A 24,401-nucleotide genomic window follows, 5' to 3' on the forward strand; every position below is an offset into this window, starting at 1 on the left:
CCAATATCCCTCTCCTTCACTCTTTCTTTCCTTCCTCTATCCTTCTGTCTCGCTCCTCCATCCACCCTCTCCTCTGACTTCCATACTCCTCCCCACCTCACTCACTCACTCAGGAACAGGCGGTAGGTGCCGGTGTGCTCTCGGCCACGCTCTTCCCTCCGGTACCCCGCCATGGCTGCACAGACACAGACACTCACACTGACACTGACACCGCCCCCTCTCCGTCAGTGACACACCCTCCGGGAACGCCATCACGCCCGCTCGAGGACACATCAGCGACACACCCCCGCGCGATTCAACGCCATGACGCAACGACACGGGCTCCTGGCCCGCCTCCCCAATGTTGACGCCATCACGCTGCGTGCCCGCCGTCCCGTCCAGAGGGCATCGTCTGACGTAACACGCAGTTGCTGTCACCTTTGACCCGTGGGGTTGGGCGCCCTGACTCGGTCTGTAGAAATGATCTGTGCCCAATGTGATTGAAAACCCGCATCAGGATGAAGTGTGAGTCAACCGTGCCATATCTTATACCGTGCGGTGCAATGCAGCCCAGAGATTGATGGACAAAAGCTGTAGTACAAAAAAAAGTATGTGGAAAGGCCTGTTTTGAGATGGACTCTGAATCTACAGCGAGGTATTGTATTGAGGTTAATGATTAGGAGCTGCTCCTTGGATGCTACCTGACCTGCTGTGCTCTTCCAGCAACACTAATCCTGAATAATGATTTGGAGATGTCAGTGTTGGACTGGGGTGTACAAAGTTACAAATCACACAACACCAGGTTATAGTCCACCAGGTTTAATTGGAAGCACTAGCTTTCGGAACGATGCTCCTTCATCAGGCGGTTGTGGAGGACACAATTGTAAGACACAGAATTTATAATTTATAGAATTATAGGCTATAAATTCTGCGTCTTACAGTTGCGTCCTCCACAACCGCCTGATGAAGGAGCGGTGCTCCGAAAGCTGGTGCTTCCAAATAAACCTGTTGGACTATAACCTGGTGTTGTGTGATTTGTAACTTTGATGGGTTAAGTAAGTGGGCAAGAGGTTGACAAATAAGAGTATGACGTCGGTAAATGCGAAGTTGTTCATGCCAGAAGGGAGAACAAAAGGATAATTATTGTCTAAATTGAGGAAAGCTGTAACACAAAGGGACTTGAGTGCACAAACACAAAGCGCTAGCACACAGGTGCAGCAAGTAATCAGGAAGACTAATCGAATGCTGACCCTTATTTCAAGGGGGGAGGGGTGGGGGAGGGGTGGAGTTTTAAGAATCGCAAGCCTTACTGAAATAGTACAAGATGCCAGTAGGACCTCATCTGGAGAACTATGGGCAGTTTTGGTCCCTGTATTGAGGCAAAAATATTTCATTACATTTCAGAGTAGTTTCACTAGGATGATTCCTGGTATGGAGGGATTGACGTGTGAGCAAAGGCTATAACAGGTTAAGACAACTCACTGGAGTTTAGAAGAATGGGAGGTGAGCTCATTGAAACATGTTGGATTCATAAGGGTAAATGCTGAGAGGATGTTTCCCTAATGAAAAAGTCCAGGACCAGAGGTTGTTGATCGGAGGAGGAATCAAGGGTTTACAGTGGAAAATGCAGAAAAATGAATGTGAGGTTTACTTGATCAGTTGTGAGGGGTTGAATGGAGTTGTAGTCTTATGGAACCTGCACAGTGAGAGCAGCACTAAGGAGACTGATTGCAATGCTGGCTCTCTGTAGCAACAATGGGCCATACTAATTGGCCCATTCTTCTGCTATCTTTCAGTGGTCTCAAACACAATCTATCATTCCCATGCTTACTCTGTTCCAGAGCAGTGCCCAAAAGAGCGACCCCTGGTTTTTGGACAATTCCAGTTTTTGAATGGTTGAAGTTTCAGATTCAAAAATGTTTACAGCACAGAAGAAGGCTATTTAGCCCATCATGTCGAAAAGACAATAAAGATCTGACCAGATGAATATCAATTTTTAGTCCATAATACTATTGTATCACAATAGTTCTTAAATGTGCTTAAATGTTACAAGAGAATATGCCTTCCTACCCACCCTGACCATTTGCTCATAATCGTATACACCCCTGTCAATTATCCTCTGTCAGCCTTGAATGTTTCCTCATAGCTCAGTCTCTCTAGGCAGCATCCTAGTTAATCTCGTCTGCACCCTCTCAGCATGATCAGATCCTTCTTATATATGGTGACTATCACTGCATTTAGTTACTCCAGTTGTAACAGAACCAGTGTTTTATAAACAGTTCCAGCATAACCTCAACCTGTATTCTATACCTTGGTTAATAAGGTCAAGTATCCCATAAGTCTACATAACCACCTGATCTACCTGCCCTGCTACCTTTAGGGCTCTGTGGATATGCAGAAGGTCCTCTGATCTCCAGATCCTTTCCTTATTAGCCTTCCCCAAGTGCATTGTCTCACTTTTCCATTTGCTGCTGCTCTGCTCATCAGCTGATCAGTCCATTCTTTTCCTCATGCAGTTTAAGCCTATCCTCATCATTATCAATTTTCATGTCATCCTTAAAATTATTGATTACGTCCCCTACATTTCAATCCAAATCATTCTGTAAATCCCGCACAGACAGTCTCACACAGGGCAGCTCGCACCTTCAATGCATTATCTGGGCTGACATGTAAACATTTGTTAAAGTTCACTTGAGAATGTAACTTTTTAAAAAAGTTTTGCTATTTACATATGAAAGAACTGAAACAAACATGGTCAGTCTAGAAGACGGGGTGGCACGGTGGCTCAGTGGTTAGCACTGCTGCCTCAGCACCAGAGACCCAGATTCAATTCCCCCCTTGGGTGACTGCCTGTGCAGAGTTTGCACATTCTCCCTGTGTCTACGTGGGTTTCCTCCGGGTGCTCTGGTTTTCTCCCACAATCCAAAGATGTGCAGGTCAGGTGAATTGGCCATGCTAAATTGCCCATAGTGTGAGGTGCATTAGTCAGGGTGAATATAGGCGAATGGGTCTGGGTGGTTGCTCTTCGGAGGGTCAGTGTGGACTTGTTGGGCCGAAGGGCCTGTTTCCACACTGTAGGGAATCTTAATAAAATAAAATAAAATGAGAGACTTAACAAACAATCTGGGTCTTTTTCAATATATAATTTCAGTTACATCACATTGTAAACCTTTGTTATGAATTCTGTGTCTTACTCCACAACCACCTGATGAAGGAGCAGCACTCTGAAAGCTAGTGCCTCCAAATAAACCTGTTGGACTATAACCTGGTGTTGTGTGATTTTTAACTTTGTTCACCCCAGTCTAACACCAGCATCTCCAAATCTTCACTTTTTGGAACATGGTCATTCCAGGATGTTGATAGGGAGGATCTCAGCAATAGTAATGCCTTTCAATGTCAGAGGAAGATGGTCATTATTTGTCACTTCTGTGGCGCAAATGTTACTTGCCACTTATTAGGCCAAGCCTAATTTTTGTCAAAGTCTTGCTACATATCAAGACAGAATGCTTCAATATCTGACAAGTTGCAGATGAACTTCGTGCAATCATCAGCAAACAACCCCATCCTTTATGATGGAGAGAAGATCTTTGATGAAGGTGGTTGGTCCTTGGGCACTGTCCTGAAGAACTCCCACATTTCCTGGGATTGGGATGATTGTCATTCAATAACCATATTCATCTGTTTTTGTGCTAGGTGTGACTCCAGTGAGTAGGCTCATTTTAAAACATTAATTGATTTAATTAATGCTGGCAGAGCTAGTATTTATTGCTTATCCCTGAGAAGGAGATGGTGAAGGAGGGGTAGCACGGTGGCTCAGTGGTGAGCACAATACTTCACAGCACCAGGGACCCGGGTTCAATCCCAGCCTTGGGTGACTGTCTGTGTGAAGTTTGCACATTCTCCCTGTGTCTGTGTGGGTTTCCTCTGGGTGCATCAGTTCCCTTCCACAGTCCAAAGATGTGCAGGTCAGGTGAATTGGCCATGCTAAATTACCCATAGTGTTCAGGGATGTGTAGGTTAGGTGCATTAGACAGGGGTAAATGTAGGATAATGGGGTGGGGAATGAGTCTGGATGGGTTACTCTTTGGAAAGTTGTGTGAAGGTTGGGCCAAAGGAATTGTTTCCACACTCTAAGGATTCTATTCAATTCTTTCCTAAATGTCTTCTTGGAGCGCTGAAGTCCATTTTAATGTTGGTGTGGTTCTGTTCGCTGAGCTGGGAATTTGTGTTGCAGACATTTCGTCCCCTGTCTAGGTGACATCCTCAGTGATTGGGAGCCTCCTGTGAAGCGCTTCTGTAATGTTTCCTCCGGCATTTATAGTAATTTGTATCTGCCGCTTCCGGTTGTCAGTTCCAGCTATCCACTGCAGTGGCAGCATCCAGGTCGATGTGATTGAATCTGTGGATGACTGCCATGCCTCTAGGAATTCCCTGGCTGTACTCTGTTTGGCTTGTCCTATAATAGTAGTGTTGTCCCAGTCGAACTCATGTTGCTTGTCATCTGAGTGTGTGGCTACTAAGGATAGTTGGTCATGTCATTTCGTGGCTAGTTGGTGTTCATGGAAGCGGATCGTTAGCTGTCTTCCTGTTTGTCCTATGCATACCATAGGTTGGAGAAATTTTCAGGATTTTGACCCATTGACACCAGGAATGGCGATATATTTCCAACTCTATACTGAGTGACTTGGCAGGGAACATGCATGTGGTGGTATTCCCTTTGTCCTTCTCGATGGTACTGGTCATGAGTTTGGAATTCAGTGATGCAATTGAATACCAAAGGCTGATGGTAGATTCATTCTTATGGTCAGTCTCTGGCCTTTGTGTGATGTGAATGTTATTTGCCATCTGTCAGCCCAAGCAAGGTTAGGGTCAGGTCCTGTTGCACTTATACATTGACTGCTTCAGTATCTGAGGAGTTGTGAATTAAACTGAATATTGTGCAGTCATCCGCGAACATCTCTATGAGGGATGAGGTCTTGTGAGGGAAGTTCATTGATGAAGAAGCTAAAGATGGTTGGGCCAAGGACGTAACCCTGACGATTCCTGCAGAGAAGAGCTCAGGTGACTGACCTTCAACAATCTTCCTTTGCGGTGGGTATGATTCCAACTGGCTGAGAGTTTTTCCTTGATTTCCATTGACTCCAATTTTGATGGAGCTCCTTGATGTCACACTCAGTTAAATGTGATATTTACAGCAGTACTCTTACCTCACTAGCCTGGGAAGGTGAACTAGTAAAAGGCAAATTTAGAAGTATTTTTATTGCAGAAAATCTGATTTTTTTTTAATGGTGTTTGTGGATATGTGATTCTATTCGTTAATAACTTTAAGAATGGACATACTGAATTTAGTACACCCATTGAATACTATGATTGTTCTTTATTAGATAATGTACACTTTACAAAAACTGGAGTCAAGTCAAGACCTTGCTGACCTAACAACAAATGCTGGAAAGAATGGAAATCTTTAAAATTAAATGAAAGTCATCAACTCATTAAGACCTTAAGCTCGAAACGTTGACTCTACAGCTCCTCAAATGCTACCTGACCTGCTGTGCTTTCCCAGCACCACACTTTTCAACAACTGCCTACTTTGATTTGATTAGATTAGATTAGATTCTCTACAGTGTGGAAACAGGCCCTTCGGCCCAATAAGTCCACACCAACCCTCCGAAGAGTAACCCACCTGGATCCATTTCCCTCTGACTAATGCACCTCACAGTATGGGCATTTAGCATGGCCAATTCACCTGATCTGCATGTCTTTGGTCTGTGGAAGGAAACTGGAGCACCTGGAGGAAATCCACACAGACACAGGGAGAGTGTGCAAACTCCACACAAACAGTTACTTGAGGCTGTAATCGAACCTGGGACCCTGGTGTAAAAGTAAATGCATGTATGAAGAAGGCTTCTAGACTTGAGACATCTTGTGATGTAATGCTTTGTACAGAAAGTGAAAGTTTTGCATTTAATATATTTGAACATTTGGCTGTACATGTGAACTTTAATTTTTATTTAATGGGGGATCTAACTTTTAGTTATTTTTTTAATCAACCTGTTCAGCGAAGTCTGGAGTAGGTGGGATTTAAACTCCAGTCTCCTGGCTTACAGGTAGGGTCACTACCACTACACAATAAGAGACCTCTTAATCTATTAATTGTATACAAATTGTATGCAGATTAAAATCATCAACCCAGGATAGGGATTCACTTGAGCTAGAATATATAAATAAGCAAAAAAAAGAAAATATTCACAAGTTCCAAGATGGAGGATGGGGAAAACTTTGGGAAAAAAAAGTCAAAACAACAGCAGTTTTAAAAGGGAGAAGAACAGACAAAGGAAGCACATGGTGCGGACAGCGCAGGAGAGAGAGAGAACCTGCACAGTTACTGTCCTTGCTGTTTTGAATTCATGTATCGCTGGACATCGGAGTGCATCTGGGAAATTAACAAATAGTGAAATTCACAACTAATCTTGGAGGAACCTATTTGGGCAAAGTTCTCAGCACAGAATCAGATAAGTTAATCGTCATTTTAAGTGTGTCCAACAGAAAGGCTGCAGTAGTGAGTAGAGTGGGTTTTTTTTGTTTATATGTTTTTGGAGATATGTCTCTTGATTAAATTAATAGGTATGGCGTATATTTTAAATTTAACCTGGGACAGTGTTTTGTAGAGGAATAAGACGGTGTTATTTTCTGGATCTGTAGATTGTGAAGGAGCAAAAATGACCTTTGCAGTGATATGTACTTCTTGTCAGCTGTGGGAGTTTAAAGAGAGTTCAAGGTTTACTGTGGATTATATCTGCCATAAATGCTGTTGGATGTAAATCTTATCAGATAGAATGGATCAGTTGGAGAGAGAGTTAGAGGCAATGAGGAATTTGCAACAGCAACAGAATGTGATGGATGGCAGTTATAGGAAAGGGGGCAAGTCTCAGATACAGTCACATAGATGGGTTAATTCCAGGAAGGGTAAGAGAGGTAGGCAGCTAGTGCAGGAGTCTTTTGTGTATACACCCATTTCAAACAGGAATGCTGTTTTGGAAAATGGTGATGGATACTCAGGGGAGTGTAGCACGAACTGCCAAGTTTCTGGTATTAAGACTGGCTCTAATGCAACGGGGGATACGTCGGCTTCCAAGAGATCAATTGTGTTAGGGGATTCTGAAGAGCGAAGTACAGACAGACATTTTTGTGGCCAGCAGCAAAAAAACAGAATGCTGTGTTTCTTCCCTGGTGCCAGGATCAAAGATGTCTCAGAGAGGATGCAGAATGTTCTCACGGGGGAGAGGGGCCAGAAGGAGGTCATTGTCCACATTGGAACCAACGACATAAGAAGGGAAAATGTTGAGATTCTAAAGGGAGATTACAGAGAGTTAGGCAGAAATTTAAAAAGGAGGTCCTCGAGAGTAGTAATATCTGGATTACTCCCAATGCTATGAGCTAGTGAGGGCAGGAATAGGAGGTTAGAGCAGATGAATGCATGGCTGAGGAGTTGGTATATGGGAGAAGGATTACATTTTTGGATCATTGGAATCTCTTTTGGGGTAGAAGTGACCTGTTCATGAGGGATGGTTTGCATTTAAATTGGAAGGGACTAATATACTGGCAGGGAAATTTGCTAGAGCTGCTCGGAAGGATTTAAACTAGTAAGGTGGGGAGGTGGGACCCAGGGAGATAGTGAGGAAAGAGATCAATCTGAGACTGGTACAGTTAAGAACAGAAGCGACTCAAACAGTCCTACCTGGTCCCTGCTTGCCCTGACTAATAAATTAAACTGTATTTATTTCAAGTCAAGGGGCTGAACAGGGAAGGCAGATGAACTCAGAGCATGGTTAGGAACATGGGACTGAGATATCATAGCAATTACAGAAACATGGCTCAGGGATGGGCAGGACTGGCAGCTTAATGTTCCAGGATACAAATACGACAGGAAGGATAGAAAGGGAGGCAAGAGAGGAGGGGGAGTGGCATTTTTGATAAGGGATAGCATTACAGCTGTGCTAAGGGAGGATATTCCCGGAAATACATCCAGAGACATTATTTGGGTGGAACTGAGAAATAAGAAAGGGATGATCTTATTGGGATTGTATTATAGACCCCCTAATAGTCAGAGGGAAATTGAGAAACAAACTTGTAAGGAGATCTCAGCTATCTGTAAGAATAATAGGGTGGTTATGGTAGGGGATTTTAACTTTCCAAACATAGACTGGGACTGCTGCAGTGTTAAAGGTTTAGATGGAGAGGAATTTGTTAAGTGCGTACAAGACAATTTTCTGATTCAGTATGTGGATGTACCTACTAGAGAAGGTGCAAAACTTGACCTATTCTTGGGAAATAAGGCAGGGCAGGTGACTGAGGTGTTAGTGGGGGAGCACTTTGGGGCCAGCAACCATAATTCTATTCGTTTTAAAATAGTCTTGGAAAAGGATAGACTGGATCTAAAAGTTGAAATTCTAAATTGGAGAAAGGACAATTTTGACGGTATTAGACAAGAACTTTTGAAAGCTGATTGGGGGCAGATGTTCGCAGGTAAAGGGACGGCTGGAAAATGGGAAGCCTTCAGAAATGAGATAACAAGAATCCAAAGAAAGTATATTCCTGCTAGGGTGAAAGGGAAGGCTGGTAGGTATAGGGAATGCTGGATGACTAAAGAAATTGAGGGTTTGGTTAAGAAAAAGAAGGAAGCATATGTCAGGTATAGACAGGATAGATCGAGTGAATCCTTAGAAGAGTATAAAGGAAGTAGGGGTATACTTAAGAGGGAAATCAGGAGGGCAAAAAGGGGACAAGAGATAGCTTTGCAAATAGAATTAAGGAGAATCCAAATGGTTTTTACAAATACATTAAGGACAAAAGGGTAACTAGGGAGAGAATAGGGCTCCTCAAAGATCAGCAAGGTGGCCTTTGTGTGGAACCGCAGAAAGTGGGAGAGAAACTAAATGAGTATTTTGTATCAGTATTTATTGTGGAAAAGGATATGGAAGATATAGACTGTAGGGAAATAGATGGTGACATCTTGCAAAATGTCCAGATTACAGAGGAGGAAGTGCTGGATGTCTTGAAACGGGTAAAAGCAGATAAATCCCCAAGACCTGATCAGGTGTACCCGAGAACTCTGTGGGAACCTAGAGAAGTGATTGCTGGGCCTCTTGCTGAGATATTTGTATCATTGATAGTCACAGGTGAGGTGCCGGAAGACTGGAGGTTGGCAAACGCAGTGCCACTGTTTAAGAAGAGTGGTAAGGACAAGCCAGGGAACTATAGACCGGTGAGCCTGACCTCAGTGGTGGGCAAGTTGTTGGACAGAATCCTGAGGGACAGGATGTACATGTATTTGGAAAGGCAAGGACTGATTAGGGATAGTCAACATGGCTTTGTGTGTGGGAAATCATGTCTCACATGTTTTTTTAAGAAGTAAAAAAGAGGATTGATGAGGGCAGAGCAGTAGATGTGATCTATATGGACTTCAGTAAGGCGTTCGACAAGGTTCCCCATGGGAGACTGATAAGCAAGGTTAGATCTCTCAGAATACAGGGAGAACTAGCCATTTGGATACAGGACTGGCTCAAAGGTAGAAGACAGAGGGTGGTGGTGAAGGGTTGTTTTTCAGACTGGAGGCCTGTGATCAGTGGAGTGCCACAAGGATTGGTACTGGATCCTCTATTTTTTGTCATTTATATAAATGATTTGGATGCGAGCATAAGAGGTACAGTTAGTAAGTTTGCAGATGACACCAAAATTGGAGGTGTAGTGGACAGCGAAGAGGATTACCTCAGATGACTACATGATCTTGACCAGAGGCGCCAGTGGCTGAAAATGTGTTGCTGGAAAAGCGCAGCAGGTCAGGTAGCATCCAAGGAACAGGAGAATCGACGTTTTGGGCATCAGCCCTTCCTGAAGAAGGGCTGATGCCCGAAACGTCGATTCTCCTGTTCCTTGGATGCTGCCTGACCTGCTGCGCTTTTCCAGCCACACATTTTCAGCTCTGATCTCCAGCATCTGCAGTCCTCACTTTCTCCCAGATGGGCCAATGGGCTGAGAAGTGGCAGATGGAGTTTAATTCCGATAAATGCGAGGTGCTGCATTTTAGGAAAACAAATCTTAGCAGGACTTATACACTTAATGGTAAGGTCCTAGGGAGTGTTGCTGAACAAAGAGACCTTGGAGTGCACGTTCATAGCTCCCTGAAATTGGAGTCGCAGCTCGACAGGATAGTGAAGAAGGCGTTTGGTATGCTTTCTTTTATTGGTCAGAGTATTGAGTACAGGAATTGGGAGGTCATGTTGCGGCTGTACAGGACATTAGTTAGGCCACTGTTGGAATATTGCGTGCAATTCTGGTCTCCTTTGTATCCGAAAGATGTTGTGAAACTTGAAAGGATTCAGAGAAGATTTACAAGAATGTTGCCAGGGTTGGAGGATTTGAGCTATAGGGAGAGACTGAATAGGCTGGGGCTGTTTTCCCTGGAGCTGAGGGGTGACTTTATAGAGGTTTACAAAACTATGAGGGGCATGGATAGGATAAATAGGCAAAGTCTTTTCCCTGGAGTCGGGGAGTCCAGAACTAGAGGGCTTAGGTTTAGGGTGAGAGGGGAAAGATATAAAAGAGACCTAAGGGGCAACCTTTTCAAACAGAGGGTGGTACGGGTATGGAATGAGCTGCCAGAGGATGTGGTGGAGGCTGGTACAATTGCAACATTTAAGAGGCATTTGGATGGGTATATGAATAGGAAGGGTTTGGAGGCATATGGGCCGGGTGCTGGCAGGTGGGACTAGATTGGATTGGGATATCTGGTCGGCATGGACGGGTTGGACCGAAGGGTCTGTTTCCATACTGTGTACATCTTTATGACTCTATAAGTTGGAGGGCTCTTGTGATGCTCTGGTAATGTCCCTGCCTGTAAGCTGGGAGGTCTGGGTTCAAGTTCTACCTGCTCCAGAGTAGAGTGCTACTATCTCTGAACAGGCTGATCAGAAAATAGAAAAAAGGTTCATTTTAGCTGGAAAGCACATCACTTTGGTGGTGGTGAATAGATGAAAATGCCATGGGCGATTTAATGGTGGGAAGAAAAGCCAGTCAGTTGTATGTGATAACATTTTTAAATGTTTATTAAAAAAGGCTTACTTTTAATTGGTAATTAATTCAAAAGCAAACTGATTTAGTGATTGAGGATAAAAGAGAAAACAAGTGGCACATGGCTCAATGGTTAGCACTGCTGCCTCACAGTGCCAAGGACCTGGGATCAACTCCAGCTTCGGGCAATTGTCTGTGTAGATTTAGGAACATTCTCCCTGTGTCTGTGTGGGTTTACTCCCACAATCCAAAGATATGCAGGTTAGATGCTAAATTGCCTATAGTTTACAGAGATGTGCAGGCAAGATGGATTTGCCATGGGAAATGCCGGTTTACAGGTAAATTGGGTGGGATGCTCTTGAGAGGGTCGGTGTGCACTCGATAGGCTGAATGGCCAGCTCTCATACTGTAGGGATTCTAAAATTAACACTAGTGATTTTGTGGTGGGGAATAAAATGTTCAGTGGCTCGGTGGATAGCACTGCTGCCTCACAGCACTAGGACCCCATCTTGGGTGACTGTTTGTGTGGAGTTTGCACATTCTCCCCGTGTCTGTGTGGGTTTCCTCCAGGTGCTTCGGTTTCCTCCCACAATCCAAAGATGTGCTGGTCAGGTGAATTGGCCATGCTAAATTGCCCATAGTGATAGGTGCATTAGTCAGAGGAAAATGGTGAGTGGGTTATTCTTCGGAGGGTGGGTGTGGACTTTTTGGGCCGAAGGTCCTGTTTCTGCACACTAGGGAATCTAATCTAATAGCTCCTTCTAGAAAATAAAGTATCACTCAAGCTTGGGGGCTTTTGTAGCACAGTGGTAGTGTCCCTACTTGGGTCTGGGTTCATGTCCTATAAATAAAGATTAACATTTTTACCATTGAGTTAAGAAGTATATAATTAGTGGCAAAACTCACCAATTTCTGGAACACAGGTTAGTATGCATCGAACCCATACTGCACTCATTCCTGATTGGATTAGATTAGATTCCGTACAGTGTGGAAACAGGCCCTTTGGCCCAACAAGTCCACACTGACCCTCCGAAGAGTAACCCACCCAGACCCATTTCCCTCTGACAAATACATCTAACACAATGGGCAATTTAGCATGGCCAATTCACCTGACCTGCACATTTTTGGACTGTGGGAGGAAACCAGAGCACCCGGAGGAAACCCGTGCAGACACAGGGAGAACATGCAAACTCCACACAGCCCAATGCTGGAATTGAACCTGCGTCCCTGGCACTGTGAGGCAGCAGTGCTAACCACTGAGCCACTGTGCCACCCGTAATGAAGTGCTTATGCCCGAAATGTCAATTCTCCTGCTCATTGGATGCTGCCTGACCTGCTGTGATTTTCCAGTAACACACTCCCGGCTCTGATTTCCAGCATCTACTATCCTCACTTTCTCCTAGTTGATTTCAAGAATGCCTACCTTGAAGAAGTTCTCCTCCTCTCTCTACAAGGATCTTAGTGAGTCCCTCTCTCTCATTGCACCCCCCATGTCATCTCCTCTGCCCTGAAGCTCTTCAGCCACGTCCTGAAGCAGACTCGCTGCCACAGCTGCATCTCCTTCCTCAGGGCCTGCCTATGGAACCGTCTGATCCTGCATGGACTCCAGACTACATACAGACTAACATAATTTGGACCTGAACAGGAAAACATATGTACTACAAATACGAATCCTTCAGAAATGGTTCTCCTTCCAGATTCTCTGCTTCACATTCGCAGCCATGCACCGCCAGCTACTCTCCCTGCAGTCAGCCCTACCATAGCTCAGGGCCACACTCTCCCAGACCTGCAAAGGACCTCTGCTGTTTTATATCCTCAGAAGAATTCACACACTCAAGAAACGCTTTTTCTTCACCATAGCGACATAAAAGAATGTAAGTTAAACAAGTTCCCATGTAGTTACCTCAATCCTCGGGACTCCTCAACCATTCCAAAACCTTCTCCTGGCCTCTGAAACTACTCAATGCCATTAGGCATGCGGCTGCTCCAGCCACTACCACCGTGGCGAATGATGATGTCACTTCCAGCCCCGCCGCCCAACAGATCGCAGTCACGCCACCTCCACAATCGCCTCCAGACTACTACTTCCGCGGTCGCTGGGGAGACAACTGCCTCCATGACCACTACAGGATCCACTGCCACTAGCACCGACACAACACCTACCCTCCACATCACTTCTGACCCCGCAGTTGCCGCTGCAGCAGCTACTTCTGCCCCCAGAGGCGTCAGTCACTGGAACACCGATGACTACATCGCCGACACCACTTCCGCCCCCATGGTAAGTGTCACTTCAATTGGCGACTTCACATCTGACCCATAACCATACCCACTCCAGTGGCAGTCTCCACCCCAACCCCAGGTTTTAACTCCCAGCCTTGCGCCTTGTTTTTTCTATTCCCGCAGACCTCCCCCTTACTGAGGATGAACGTTCAATCCTCAGTAAAGGCCTCACCTTCATCCCTCTACAATTCTGGATTAATGAGTTCGACATGCATTGCAATATTGAGCATTGCTGCCTCCGACTCCTGCCCACCCACCGAGGACCCCCTCTCTCGCATCCAACATAGCCCATCCGCCTGGACACCCCGTGCTGGCCTGTTACCCACCCTTGACCTTTTCATTTCAAACTGCCATCATGCAATAGACCACCTCCACTCCCCTAATCCACTCCAATCTCCTACCCTCGCAACGCGCAGCTCTCCGATCCAACCCCAACCCCACCATCAAACCAGCAGACATGGGGGTGCTGTGGTAGTTTGGCACATCGACATCAACACTACTGGACCCAGGTGCCAACTCTTACATCTCCTACTATTGCGCCCTTGACCACAACCTCACCTCCCATCACCAAACCATCATCTCTCACACCACCCACAACCTCATCATCTCTGGGGATCTCCCACCCACAGCCTGCAACCTCATCATCCATTCTTGATGAAGATGTTATGCCCAAAACGTCTATTCTCCTGTTCCGCAGATGCTGTCTGTGCTTTTCTAGCAACATGCTCTTGACTCTGATCTCCAGCGTCTGCAGTCCTCCCTTTCTCCCATTCCTGTAACTGTTTGATAAGATAGTGTCAAAAGAGTTTTTATTTTGGTATTGATGTACCACCTTTGGAGACACTTGAGAAGTATACTCTGCACCTTTTCTGAGTCACTCTGCCTGGGAAATCTGGAAGATGGGAACGCAGTCTCAGGAAAAGGTGCCTCTCATTTAAGACTGGGATGGGAAGAATTTTCTTCACTGAGGATTTTGAATCTTTGGAATTTTCCACTCTAGAAAGTTGTGAATGTTGCAATGTTGAGTATAAAACTGAGAATAACAGATTTTTGATCTCTCAGGGAATCAGAGGATTGGCTGGGAATGTATGGTTGAGGGATGAATATACTGAATACAGCGCCAGGCTCAAGGGCAGTTCAGTCTACTCCAGCCCCAATTGCTTATGTTTTTATATTAGATTAGATTCTCTACAGTGTGGAAACAGGCCCTTCGGCCCAACCAGTCCACACCGACCCTCCGAAGAGTAACCCACCCAGACCCATCTCCCTCTGACTAATGCACCTAACACTATGGGCAATTTAGCATGGCCAATTCACCTGACCAGCACATCTTTGGATTGTGGGAGGAAACCGGAGCACCCGGAGGAAACTCACACAGACATGGGGAGAATGTGCAAACTCCACACAGACAGTCACCCAAGTCTGGTTTCGAACCTGGGACCCTGGTGCTGCGAGGCTGCAGTGCTAATCACTGAGCCACTGTGCCACCTTATTAGGTAAGGGGAAGATTTATTCAATGTCAAATGCAGGCTGTACATGGCCTGTGATTGTTTAAATGGGGTCAGAGCCAAGGGAGTTTTACTCTGTATTTAACCTCACATTACCTCACCTGTTAAAAGGGGACAGTGTACAGCGAGTTTTCTCTATGTAAACCCGTACTGTACCAGTCCTAGGAATGTTTGATGGGGCAGTTGTTATCACTGGTTCCTGGGCAAGGGTCCCCAATTTATTACAATTCCAGATGGGAGACCTCCAAATTAAACCCCTCTCTTGGTTTGTTGTTGCAAGGTCAATTTAAAAAGGATCCCTTCCCTTCTGTTTTTCTTGTCCCAATTGAAATGTTCTGATAGTTTAAAAGGAGCCAATTTAACAAGACTTCTTGAGTCAAAGAATGAGTTTATGAGCTACTCAATGTGAGAAACAATCATAAAACATGACATACATACACACAGATTCAAAATGTGAATTGAGTCAAGAGATAAGTAGATGGCAGAATATTGTGGCCATTAAATTGGATGACAGAACATAGATCGTGGTAAGTGCTGCTGTTGGTCATGAGTAATTGATTTTGAGATTCTTGACTGTACAAATTAGTTGACAGGTCTCTTTGCTGTTCCCTTTTTGACAGTGAGTTCACTGGCTAGCCTGGCTTTTAACACTCTGATAGAATTTTTCTTTACAGCGCAGGGCTGTTTAGTGGCTGTTCTCAAAACAATGCCTTCGCAGGTCCATAAATAATTCAGGCCTATGATCTGTTCTCCTAACAAAGAGGTATATTCTGTATCCAACCCCCTACTGTACTTGTCATAGGACTATTTGATGGAAACAATATAGAAGCAGCTTTACTTTCAGTTTAAAAGGGGGAAAGCTTTACTATTCATCTAATCCTATGCTATACCTATTCTGGAGGTGTTGGATGGGGACAGTCTCAAGGAAGCTTTACTTTCAGTTTAAAAATGTAGAGGTAGCTTTACTCTGTATCTAACGTGGTGCTGTTCATGTCCTGGAAGAAAGTGAGGACTGCAGATGCTAGAGATCAGAGCTGAAAAATATGTTGCTGGAAAAGCGCAGCAGGTCAGACAGCATCCAAGGAGCAGGAGAATTGACATTTTGGGCATAAGCCCTCCTTCAGGAAAGATTCCTGAAGAAGGGCTTATGCCAGAAACGTCGATTCTCCTGCTCCTTGGATGCTGCCTGACCTGCTGCGCTTTTCCAGCAACACATTTTTCAGCTCTGTTCTTGTCCTGGGACTGTTTGATGGGGACAGTGTGGAGTGCACTTTATTCAGTTAAATTCTAACACTAACATCAGGGGTTCAAAAAAATTGTAAAAATTCACTGAATCAATATCTCAAATTATGATACTCACATAACTAACTGAGAATGTATTAATTTAATGGAAAATCAGATGATGAACAGTTTATTTCCACTTCTCAAGCCAGAGTTGAGTTGGACCAGTTAATTTTTCAGGATTTCTCCTCAGCTTCTTTGATGCGTTCTTCTGCAGGTTTGGATTCTTCCTCTGTTGGCAATGATTCCTCATTATGATCCTAGAAGAAATGATATCAAGTGATTTCCCTGTGAAATATCAGCAAACTGTGCATCATTGTTATTATTTCTGACCCAGCTGTCTGCCAGTTACTTCACTCTGATCCTGGAGAACAACATGGCAATGCTGGAATTTATACAGTCCACATTGGAAGGTAGAAGTTAGGGAGGGATATGGAAACTGAATAAATTTATGACCATTCAGAAGGATAGGTTAATTAATCAAATGATGAAGACAGGATCAATTGAGAGATGATCAGTGAGGAGGATTAATAAATATGGAGATGATTGCTCAGTCACTGAGGAGAGGATCAGTTGATCAACGAGATTAATCGGTGAGCAGATGATCGATCTACCAATGAAAAGATGATCAATCTAACAGCGAGGAGAGGATTGATCTAACAGGAGAGAATCAGGTATCAGTGAAGAGAGGAGTGGATCAATAAATGAGGAGAGACGTAATTGATTCGTGAGGAGAGGATTGGTCAATGGGAGAGAAGCAGATACCAATCAGTGATGAGAGAATAGATCAGTGAGGAGAGCATCAATTGATCAGCAAGAGACGATTGATTGATCGGTGAAGAGAGGATTAATTGATCAGTGATGAAAGGATCGATTGAAGAGTGAAGACAGGATTGATTGAACAATGATGAGTGGATTGGGTGATCAGTGAAGACGATCAATTAGTAAGAAGAGGATCAAATGATCATTGATGTGAGGATCAATCACATAATCAGAGAAGAGGGAGTTGATCGATGAGCGGAGAGGATCAGTGAAGAGATGATCAACCAGTGATCAACCAGCACAGCACGGTGGTTCAGTGGTCAGCATTGTAACCTCACAGTGCCAGGAACCTAGGTTCAATTCCAGCCTTAGGGAACTGTCTGTGTGGAGTTTGCATGTTATTCCCAGCTCTATGTGGGTTTCTGTTGGGTGCTTCGGTTTCCTCCCACAGGAGAAGGGGGAGATACTGAACAAGTATTTTGCATAAGTACTTACTGTGGAGAAGGTCATGGAAGATATGGAATGTGGGAAACTATATGATGACATCTTGAAAAATGTCCATATTACAGAGGAGGAGGTGCTGGATGTCTTGGAACATGTAAAAGTGGGTAAATCCCCAGGACCTAATCAGGTGTATCCAGAACTCTATGGGAAGCTGGGAAGTGATTGCTGGGCCCCCTGCTGAGATATTTATATCACCGATGATCACAGGCGAGGTGCTTGAAGACTGGAGAGTGGCTGATGTGGTGCCACTATTTAAGAAAGGTGATAAGGAAATGCCAGAGAATTATAGACCAGTGAACATGACATCTGTAGTGGGCAAGTTGTTGGAGGGAATCCTGAGGGACAGGATGTATATGTATTTGGAAAGGCAAGGACTGATTAGGGATAGTCAACATGGCTTTGTGTGTGGGAAATCATGTCTCACAAACTTGATTGAGTTTTTTGAAGTAGTAACAAAGAGGATTAATGAGAGCAGAGCAGTAGACGTGATCTATATGGACTTCAGTAAGGCGTTTGACAAGGTTCCCCATGGGAGACTGGTTCGCAAGGTTAGATCTCATGGAATACAGGGAGAACTAACCATTTGGATACTGAACTGGCTCAAAGGTAGAAGACAGAGGGTGATGATGTAGGGTTGCTTTTCAGACTGGAGGCCTGAGAACAGTGCTGGGTCCACTACTTTTCATCATTTATATAAATGACTTGGATGTGAACAGAGGAGGTATAGTTAGAAAGTTTGCAGATGACACCAAAATTGTGAGGTTTAGTGGGCAGTGAAGAAGATTACCTTGGAGTACAACCGAATCGTGATCAGATGATCCAATGGGCTGAGGAGTGGCAAATGGAGTTTAATTTAGATAAATGCGAGGTGCTGTATTTTAGAAAAGCAAATCAGAGCAGGACTTATACACTTAATGGGAAGGTCCTGAGGAGTGTTGCTGAACAAAGAGACCTTGAGTGCAGGTTCATTGCTCCCTGAAAGTGGAGTCACAGGTAGATAGGATAGTCAAGAAATCGTTTAGTAAGCTTTCCTTTATTGGTCACAGCATTGAGTATTGGAGTTGGGAGGTTATGTTGTGGCTGTACGTGACATTGATTGGGCCACTGTTGGAATATTGTGTGCAATCCTGGTCTCCTTCCTATTGGAAGTGTGTTGTTAAACTTGGAGGTGGCGATTTGGACTGAGGTGGACAAAGTTAAAAATCACACAACATCAGGTTATAGTCCAACAGGTTTGTTTCTTCCAAATAAACCTGTGAGACCATAATCTGGTGTTGTGTGATTCTTAACGTTGTGAAACCTGAAAGGGTTCAGAACAGATTTCCAAGAATGTTGCCAGGGTTGGAGGATTTGAGCTATAGGGAGTGGCTGAGTAGGCTGGAGCTGTTTTCTCTGGAGCATCAGAGACTGAGGGGTAACCCTGATAGAGATTTATAAAACCATGAGGGGCACGGATAGGATAAATAGACAAGGTCTTTTCCCTGAGTTGGGGGAGTTCACAACTAGAGGTCATAGGTTTAAGGTGAGTGAGGAAAGATATAAAAAGGATCTAAGGGGCAAACCTTTCACGCAGAGGGTGGTGCGTGGAAGGAATGAGTTGCCAGAGGCAGTAGTGGTACAATTGCAACATTTAAAAGACTTTTGGATGGGTATATGAATAGGAAGGGTTGAGAGGGATATGGGCCAAGTGCTAGCAAATGAGACTAGATTAGCTTGGGATATCTGGTCAGCATGGACAAGTTGGACCAAAGGGTCTGTTTACTGTGCTGTCCGTCTCTATGACACATTCTAAAGATGTGCAAGTTACATGGATTGGCCAAGCTAAATTAATCATAGTGTTCAGAGATGTGTAGGCTAGGTATGTTAGCCATGGGAAGAACAGGGTTACAGGGATAGGGTTGGGGATGGGTCCGCGTGTGATGCTCTTTGGAGGGTTGGTGTGGACTTGTTGGCTTGAGTGGCCTGTTTCCACACTGTGGAGGTTCTACAAAACCAGTGACCAGTGAAGAGAGGATTGATCAATTAGTGAGAAGACAATAGATCGATAATTAAGGAGAGGATTAATCCACTTGTTAAGGATCCCCTTCCTCAATGATTGATCAGTGAAGAGAGAATCAGTCGATGAGGAATGGGCCAATTAGTGATGAGAGGATTGAACAATCAATCAGTAAGGAGAGGATCGATGAATCAGGAAAGAATTAATTTCTCAGAGGAGAGAAGGTGGAGAGGATGGACCAATTAGTGAGGACAGGATTAGCAATCAAGGAGAGGATTAACCAGCAACGATACAAATGATAAATCATGAAGGAGAGGATCAAACATAAGGAAAGGATCGATTGTGCTGAAAGGAGTGCATCAGTTGTTCAGCGATGAGAGGATCGATTGATCAGGGAGGAGAGCAACAATGAGCAGAGGATCAATCAATCAGTGAAGAATGGATCAGTGAGAATTGATTGATCCGTCAGTAAAGAAAGGATTGATTGGTGAGCAGTGGACCGATCCATGTGGAGCAGATCAAACATTGGATAAAGGATCAATTGATCAGTGATGAGCAGATCAATGAGTGCCGAGGGGATCAATCTAACAAAGAGATAATCAATCTCAACACTGAGGTGAGGATCAGGTATCAGTGAAGAGAGAATCAGTGAGTAGGAGATCAGTCAGTGAGGCGAGAATTGATCAGTGAGGAAAGAATTGGGTAATCAGTAAGTAAAGGATCAATCAATCAATGAGGAGAGGACCTCATTCCCTGAGAGGATTGATCAATCAGTAAAGGGAATACCAGTGAAAAGAAGATCAACCATCAGGGAGATGATCAATCAGTGAGGAGAACTTTGTTCAGTGAGGAGAGGGTCAATCAATCAGTGATGAGAGGAAAGGAGGAGAGGATCTGTGAGAAGAAAAGAGAATCGATCAGCAAGGAAAGGATCGATCAGTGAGTTAAGAATTAGTTAGAGGATCAACGGTGAGGAGAGAATCAATCAATTTTGAAGAGCAGATCTAAGAAGAAAGGATTGATTCATCATTTAGAAAATTAAGACAGGATCAATGAGGATACGAAAAAAGCAATTAGTGAGGAGAGGATTGCCCAGTGAGAACAGCAAATAAGTGACAAAAGGATCTCAATAAGGAGATGAATCAGTGAAGAGAAGATCAATCAGTGAGGATCGATTCATGAAGGGGGAATCAGTGAGGAGAGGATCAATCAGTGAAGAGAGGATCAGTTAGTGAGACAGGATAAAATCAATCAATCTGTAAAGAGAGGATCACTTAGTGAGGACAGGATTAATCAATCAAATCGGTGACGAAAATATCAGATATCAAAGAGAAGATCAATCATTTGATCAGGAGAGGATGAAGTTACGAATTTTGTCTGTTCAATTATTTTTTGGGACTTTGTGAAACAAATCACATCTTGATGTAGGATGTAGCAAACCTGTAGGTTCATCAGTGCCAGATGGTAAACAATTTGACGTCATCTGTTTTATGAGAGCTCTCTTATTCCTGGTAATCTTATTGATTCTAAGAGTTCATGTGCTTTAGTGAATCAGATCAATTGAAGGTCATATGTCTATTCAGGGAACAATTGCAATATTGTTTAAGCTCCTCCATGCTACGGTTTAAATCTAAGATACATGTCTAGCCTTATTTTTAATGAATAAAATTTTGCTTTAGCAACCATATTTGGTTTTGAACTGTCTTAACATAAACTCGCTTAACCCAAGTTAAAATATGAACTTCATATAAACAGCATGCTGTTTTATAACATCTATAAGGCCATCAGATAACTTTTTTTTCCATTCATTGTAGGGATGTGGACATTGCTGGCTGGGCCAGCCTTTACATATATCCTTGGGAAGATAGTGATGATCTGTTTTCTTGAACCACTGCAGTTAATCAACATGATATAGGAACCCCACAGTGCTGTGAGGTAGGGAGTTCCAGGATTTTAACCTTCTGATGCAGAAGGTAGTAATACATTTTCAAGTCAAGATTGAGTGACTGTGAGGATCTTGCAGGTGGTGGTTGTCTCCTGTATCTGCTACCCTAGTCCTTCCATATTGGTGGAGGTAAGAGATTTGGAAGGTGCTGTTGAAAGACTTGGTGACTTGCTGCAGTTCACTTTGAAGATAGTACATATTGCTGTAATTGTGAGATGGTGTTGAAGGGAATAATGGTTATTCTGGGAGTGCCAATCAAGCGGGCTGTTGTCGAGCCTCTTGATTATTCAGCTGCTGACCATATGCATTGTAGATTATGGTCTGTAGGTGATTTACTTGCTGTAGATCTCCCAGCCTCTGACTTGCTCTTATAGTCATCGTATTTATTTGACTGGTGCAGTTCAGTTTCTGGTCAATGGTAACCCCCAGAATCTTGATAGTAGGGCAGTGTGGTGATGGTAATGTCATTCATTGAATGTCACGGGGTAATGTTGATGTTCTCTTTGAATCATTTTGATCATTGCCTGGGATTTGGTGTGGTATGAATATTACTTGCCACTTATCAACTCAATATTGGAAAGATAATTTGACCATGAAAGAAGATATTACCACAGGAAGGATATAAATGATTTGGAAGCATTTCAGACGTTTACCAGCCTAATGCCTGGGAAGGGCAGGTTGTCTTATGACAAGAAGTTGGTTGCGCTGGGCTTGTAACTTCTGAAGCTTAGATAATAAATGACTTGATTAAAACTTACAAAATCCTGAGGAGTCTTGACAGGGTAGATGTGGATAACTTGTTTCCTGTTGTGGGAGGATCTAGAACTAGTGGTCGTCCATTTAAGATAGAGATGAGGAGATTTATTTTTCTTTCAGAAGGCAGTGAGTCTTTGGAATTCTCTTCCTCAGAAGATGGTGGAAACAAAGTCTGAATATTTTTGAGGCAATCATGGATAGATCCTTAAGTAAGGAGTTTAAAGATTATCGGGGTAGGCAAGATTATAGAGTCATCAGATCAATCACAATCTTTTTGAGCAACAGAGCAAGCTTGAAAGAGTGACTTATCCCTGTTCCTAATTTGTAAGTTTACAGGTGACCAAAGGTTGTGTATAGTGATAGTGTTTTAAAGAAGTAGAAACAAGCCATCGTGGTCATAGACAGAAGCTTATCTGCAGGCTTGACCGGATACCAAGATTGTGAATAATATGATTCAGACTCTCAGACAGTTGCCAGGAAGAGGGATGGAGTCATTGGTTAGGCAAAAGAATTTGTATTTGGGACCAATGATGTCTTAATCTTTTTAATGTTTACTTGCTCATCTCATATTGGATGTTGGACCAGCATCATGACCAATTAAAGATACAGTAGTGGTCAAGAGAGGTGGTGAAAGAAAGATCCTTAGTGGTTACCAGCGGTAACGATGCAGAAGAAGGAGAGAGGCTATAGTAAAGTGATTCACTGACTACAATTAATTAGATAACAACGTAACCAGGTGAGAACAATCCTCCCTGGCTGAAACAATGCTCTTAGATAATCATTTGTATATTTAAGCTATGGCTAGCACAGTCCTCAACCATTCAACACACAGAATTACTAACCACTGCTCCCTAACATTTCCAGTCTCCATTCACTTACCCCATGCCTAAAACAGTCCTACCATTAATCGCTTTCCTTTCACCCTTCAGGACTTTACAAAGTTTCCTTGTCTACAAGTAACCTCCAACACCTTGACCTTTTCATGTTTTTTTTGGACTTCAAAGACAGGTTAACGTGGTTAAAAAGGAAGTTGATTGAAGTTAAATTAGGTTCATGATATGAATACAAATAAGTTACTCACCTCCAGTGCAAAAGTTGATTCATCTTTCTCTTCCACAGTTTCAAGTTCAGGTTCCCCAAACCATTCAGGTGGTACTAATGAAGATGCACTTTCCACTATGGCGTGCTCAGAAGTCTAATAAAACAAGACAGGTTATGATCAAGGAGAACCAGGAGAAAAAAGGGAGAGGAGTCATGTAGGAAGGGATGATACAGCGAGATGTACCAGAATAGAGGAGAGAAATTTAAAATGAAAAAGAGAGCATAACACACGAGAAAGACCCTGAATGAGACAAAGGAGAGAGAAATGGAAAACAGAGGCCATGATGAGATAACAAAGAAAGAAGGAAAAAAAGAGATGAGAATGAACAAGGATAGATAGAACGAGACAAACCAAAGTGAGAGGAAAAAGAGGTGTAAGAAAAAGAGAACATGGGAGAAAGAGACAGAACAAAGAAACAAAGTTGAAAAGAAAGAAAGTAAGAAGGAGAAATCATGGAGACAGAGGAAGAGGTAAAGCAGAGATAAATGAAGGAAATGCACAAGACAGCAAGAGAGATAGGCAAATAAAAAGAGAGATAAACCTGAGAGAAGGGGAATGGATAAAGAAATGAGAGAAAGGATAAGACATAGTTAAACAGGCAAAGGTGAAAGTCAAAGTAAAGCAGATAAAGAAACAAAAGTACATATTTGAATGCTATAAGATTTGGGAGAAACACAAAGATAACTAACCAAGGCAGAGTGAAAAGAACAACACAGAGAAGATTCCTGTCTCGGGCGACTGTCTGTGTGGAGTTTGCACATTCTCCTGGTGTCTGCATGGGTTTCCTCCAGGTGTTCCACTTTCCTCCCACAATCCAAGTAAGATGAATTGGCCGTGCTAAATCACCCATATTGTTAGGTGCATTAGTCAGAAGTAAATATAGGGTAGGGGGAATGTTTCTGGGTGGGTTACTCTTTGGAGGGTCGGTGTGGACTTGCTGGGCTGAAGGGCCTGTTTCCACACTGTAGGGAATATAATCTAGTCTAATAATTGCTTTCCAGATCCTAATCACTGTCTGCATAAGAAACGGTGATAGAGAGTATGGGTGTGAGAAAAAGAGTCACACACAGATGAGTTTGTTAGTATGGTTGATGGGTTGATTCCTGATGAAAGGCTTATGCCCAAAATGTCAATTCTCCTGCTTCTCGGATGCTGCCTGACTTGCTGTGCTTTTCCAGCACCGCACTCTTGACTCTGATCTCCAGCATCTGCAATCCT

The 24,401-nt window shown here is 43.5% G+C and overlaps 2 protein-coding genes across 7 annotated transcripts in view; one reads left to right on the forward strand and one right to left on the reverse strand.

Annotated features, from left to right (window-relative positions):
• Nucleotides 1-397: 397 nt before the first annotated feature.
• Nucleotides 398-24,401, forward strand: part of selenou1a (selenoprotein U 1a) — an 81,983-nt gene continuing 57,979 nt past the window's right edge. The window contains exon 1 of the mRNA XM_072558004.1: nt 398-504. The gene's annotated coding sequence lies outside the window, so the exon portion shown is untranslated. The remainder of the gene's footprint in view (nt 505-24,401) is intronic.
• dydc2 (DPY30 domain containing 2) overlaps nt 16,203-24,401 on the reverse strand; it is a 32,142-nt gene continuing 23,943 nt past the window's right edge. For all 6 annotated transcript variants that reach the window (XM_072558009.1, XM_072558008.1, XM_072558005.1 and 3 more), the window contains exons 5-6: nt 23,163-23,276; nt 16,203-16,378 (exon numbers count right to left, since the gene is read on the reverse strand). In XM_072558009.1, the coding sequence (XP_072414110.1) occupies nt 16,295-16,378; nt 23,163-23,276 (198 nt within the window). In that variant the 3' untranslated portion in view covers nt 16,203-16,294. The remainder of the gene's footprint in view (nt 16,379-23,162; nt 23,277-24,401) is intronic.

The sequence above is a fragment of the Chiloscyllium punctatum genome, chromosome 38, assembly GCF_047496795.1.
Source record: "Chiloscyllium punctatum isolate Juve2018m chromosome 38, sChiPun1.3, whole genome shotgun sequence".
Lineage (NCBI taxonomy): Eukaryota > Metazoa > Chordata > Chondrichthyes > Orectolobiformes > Hemiscylliidae > Chiloscyllium > Chiloscyllium punctatum.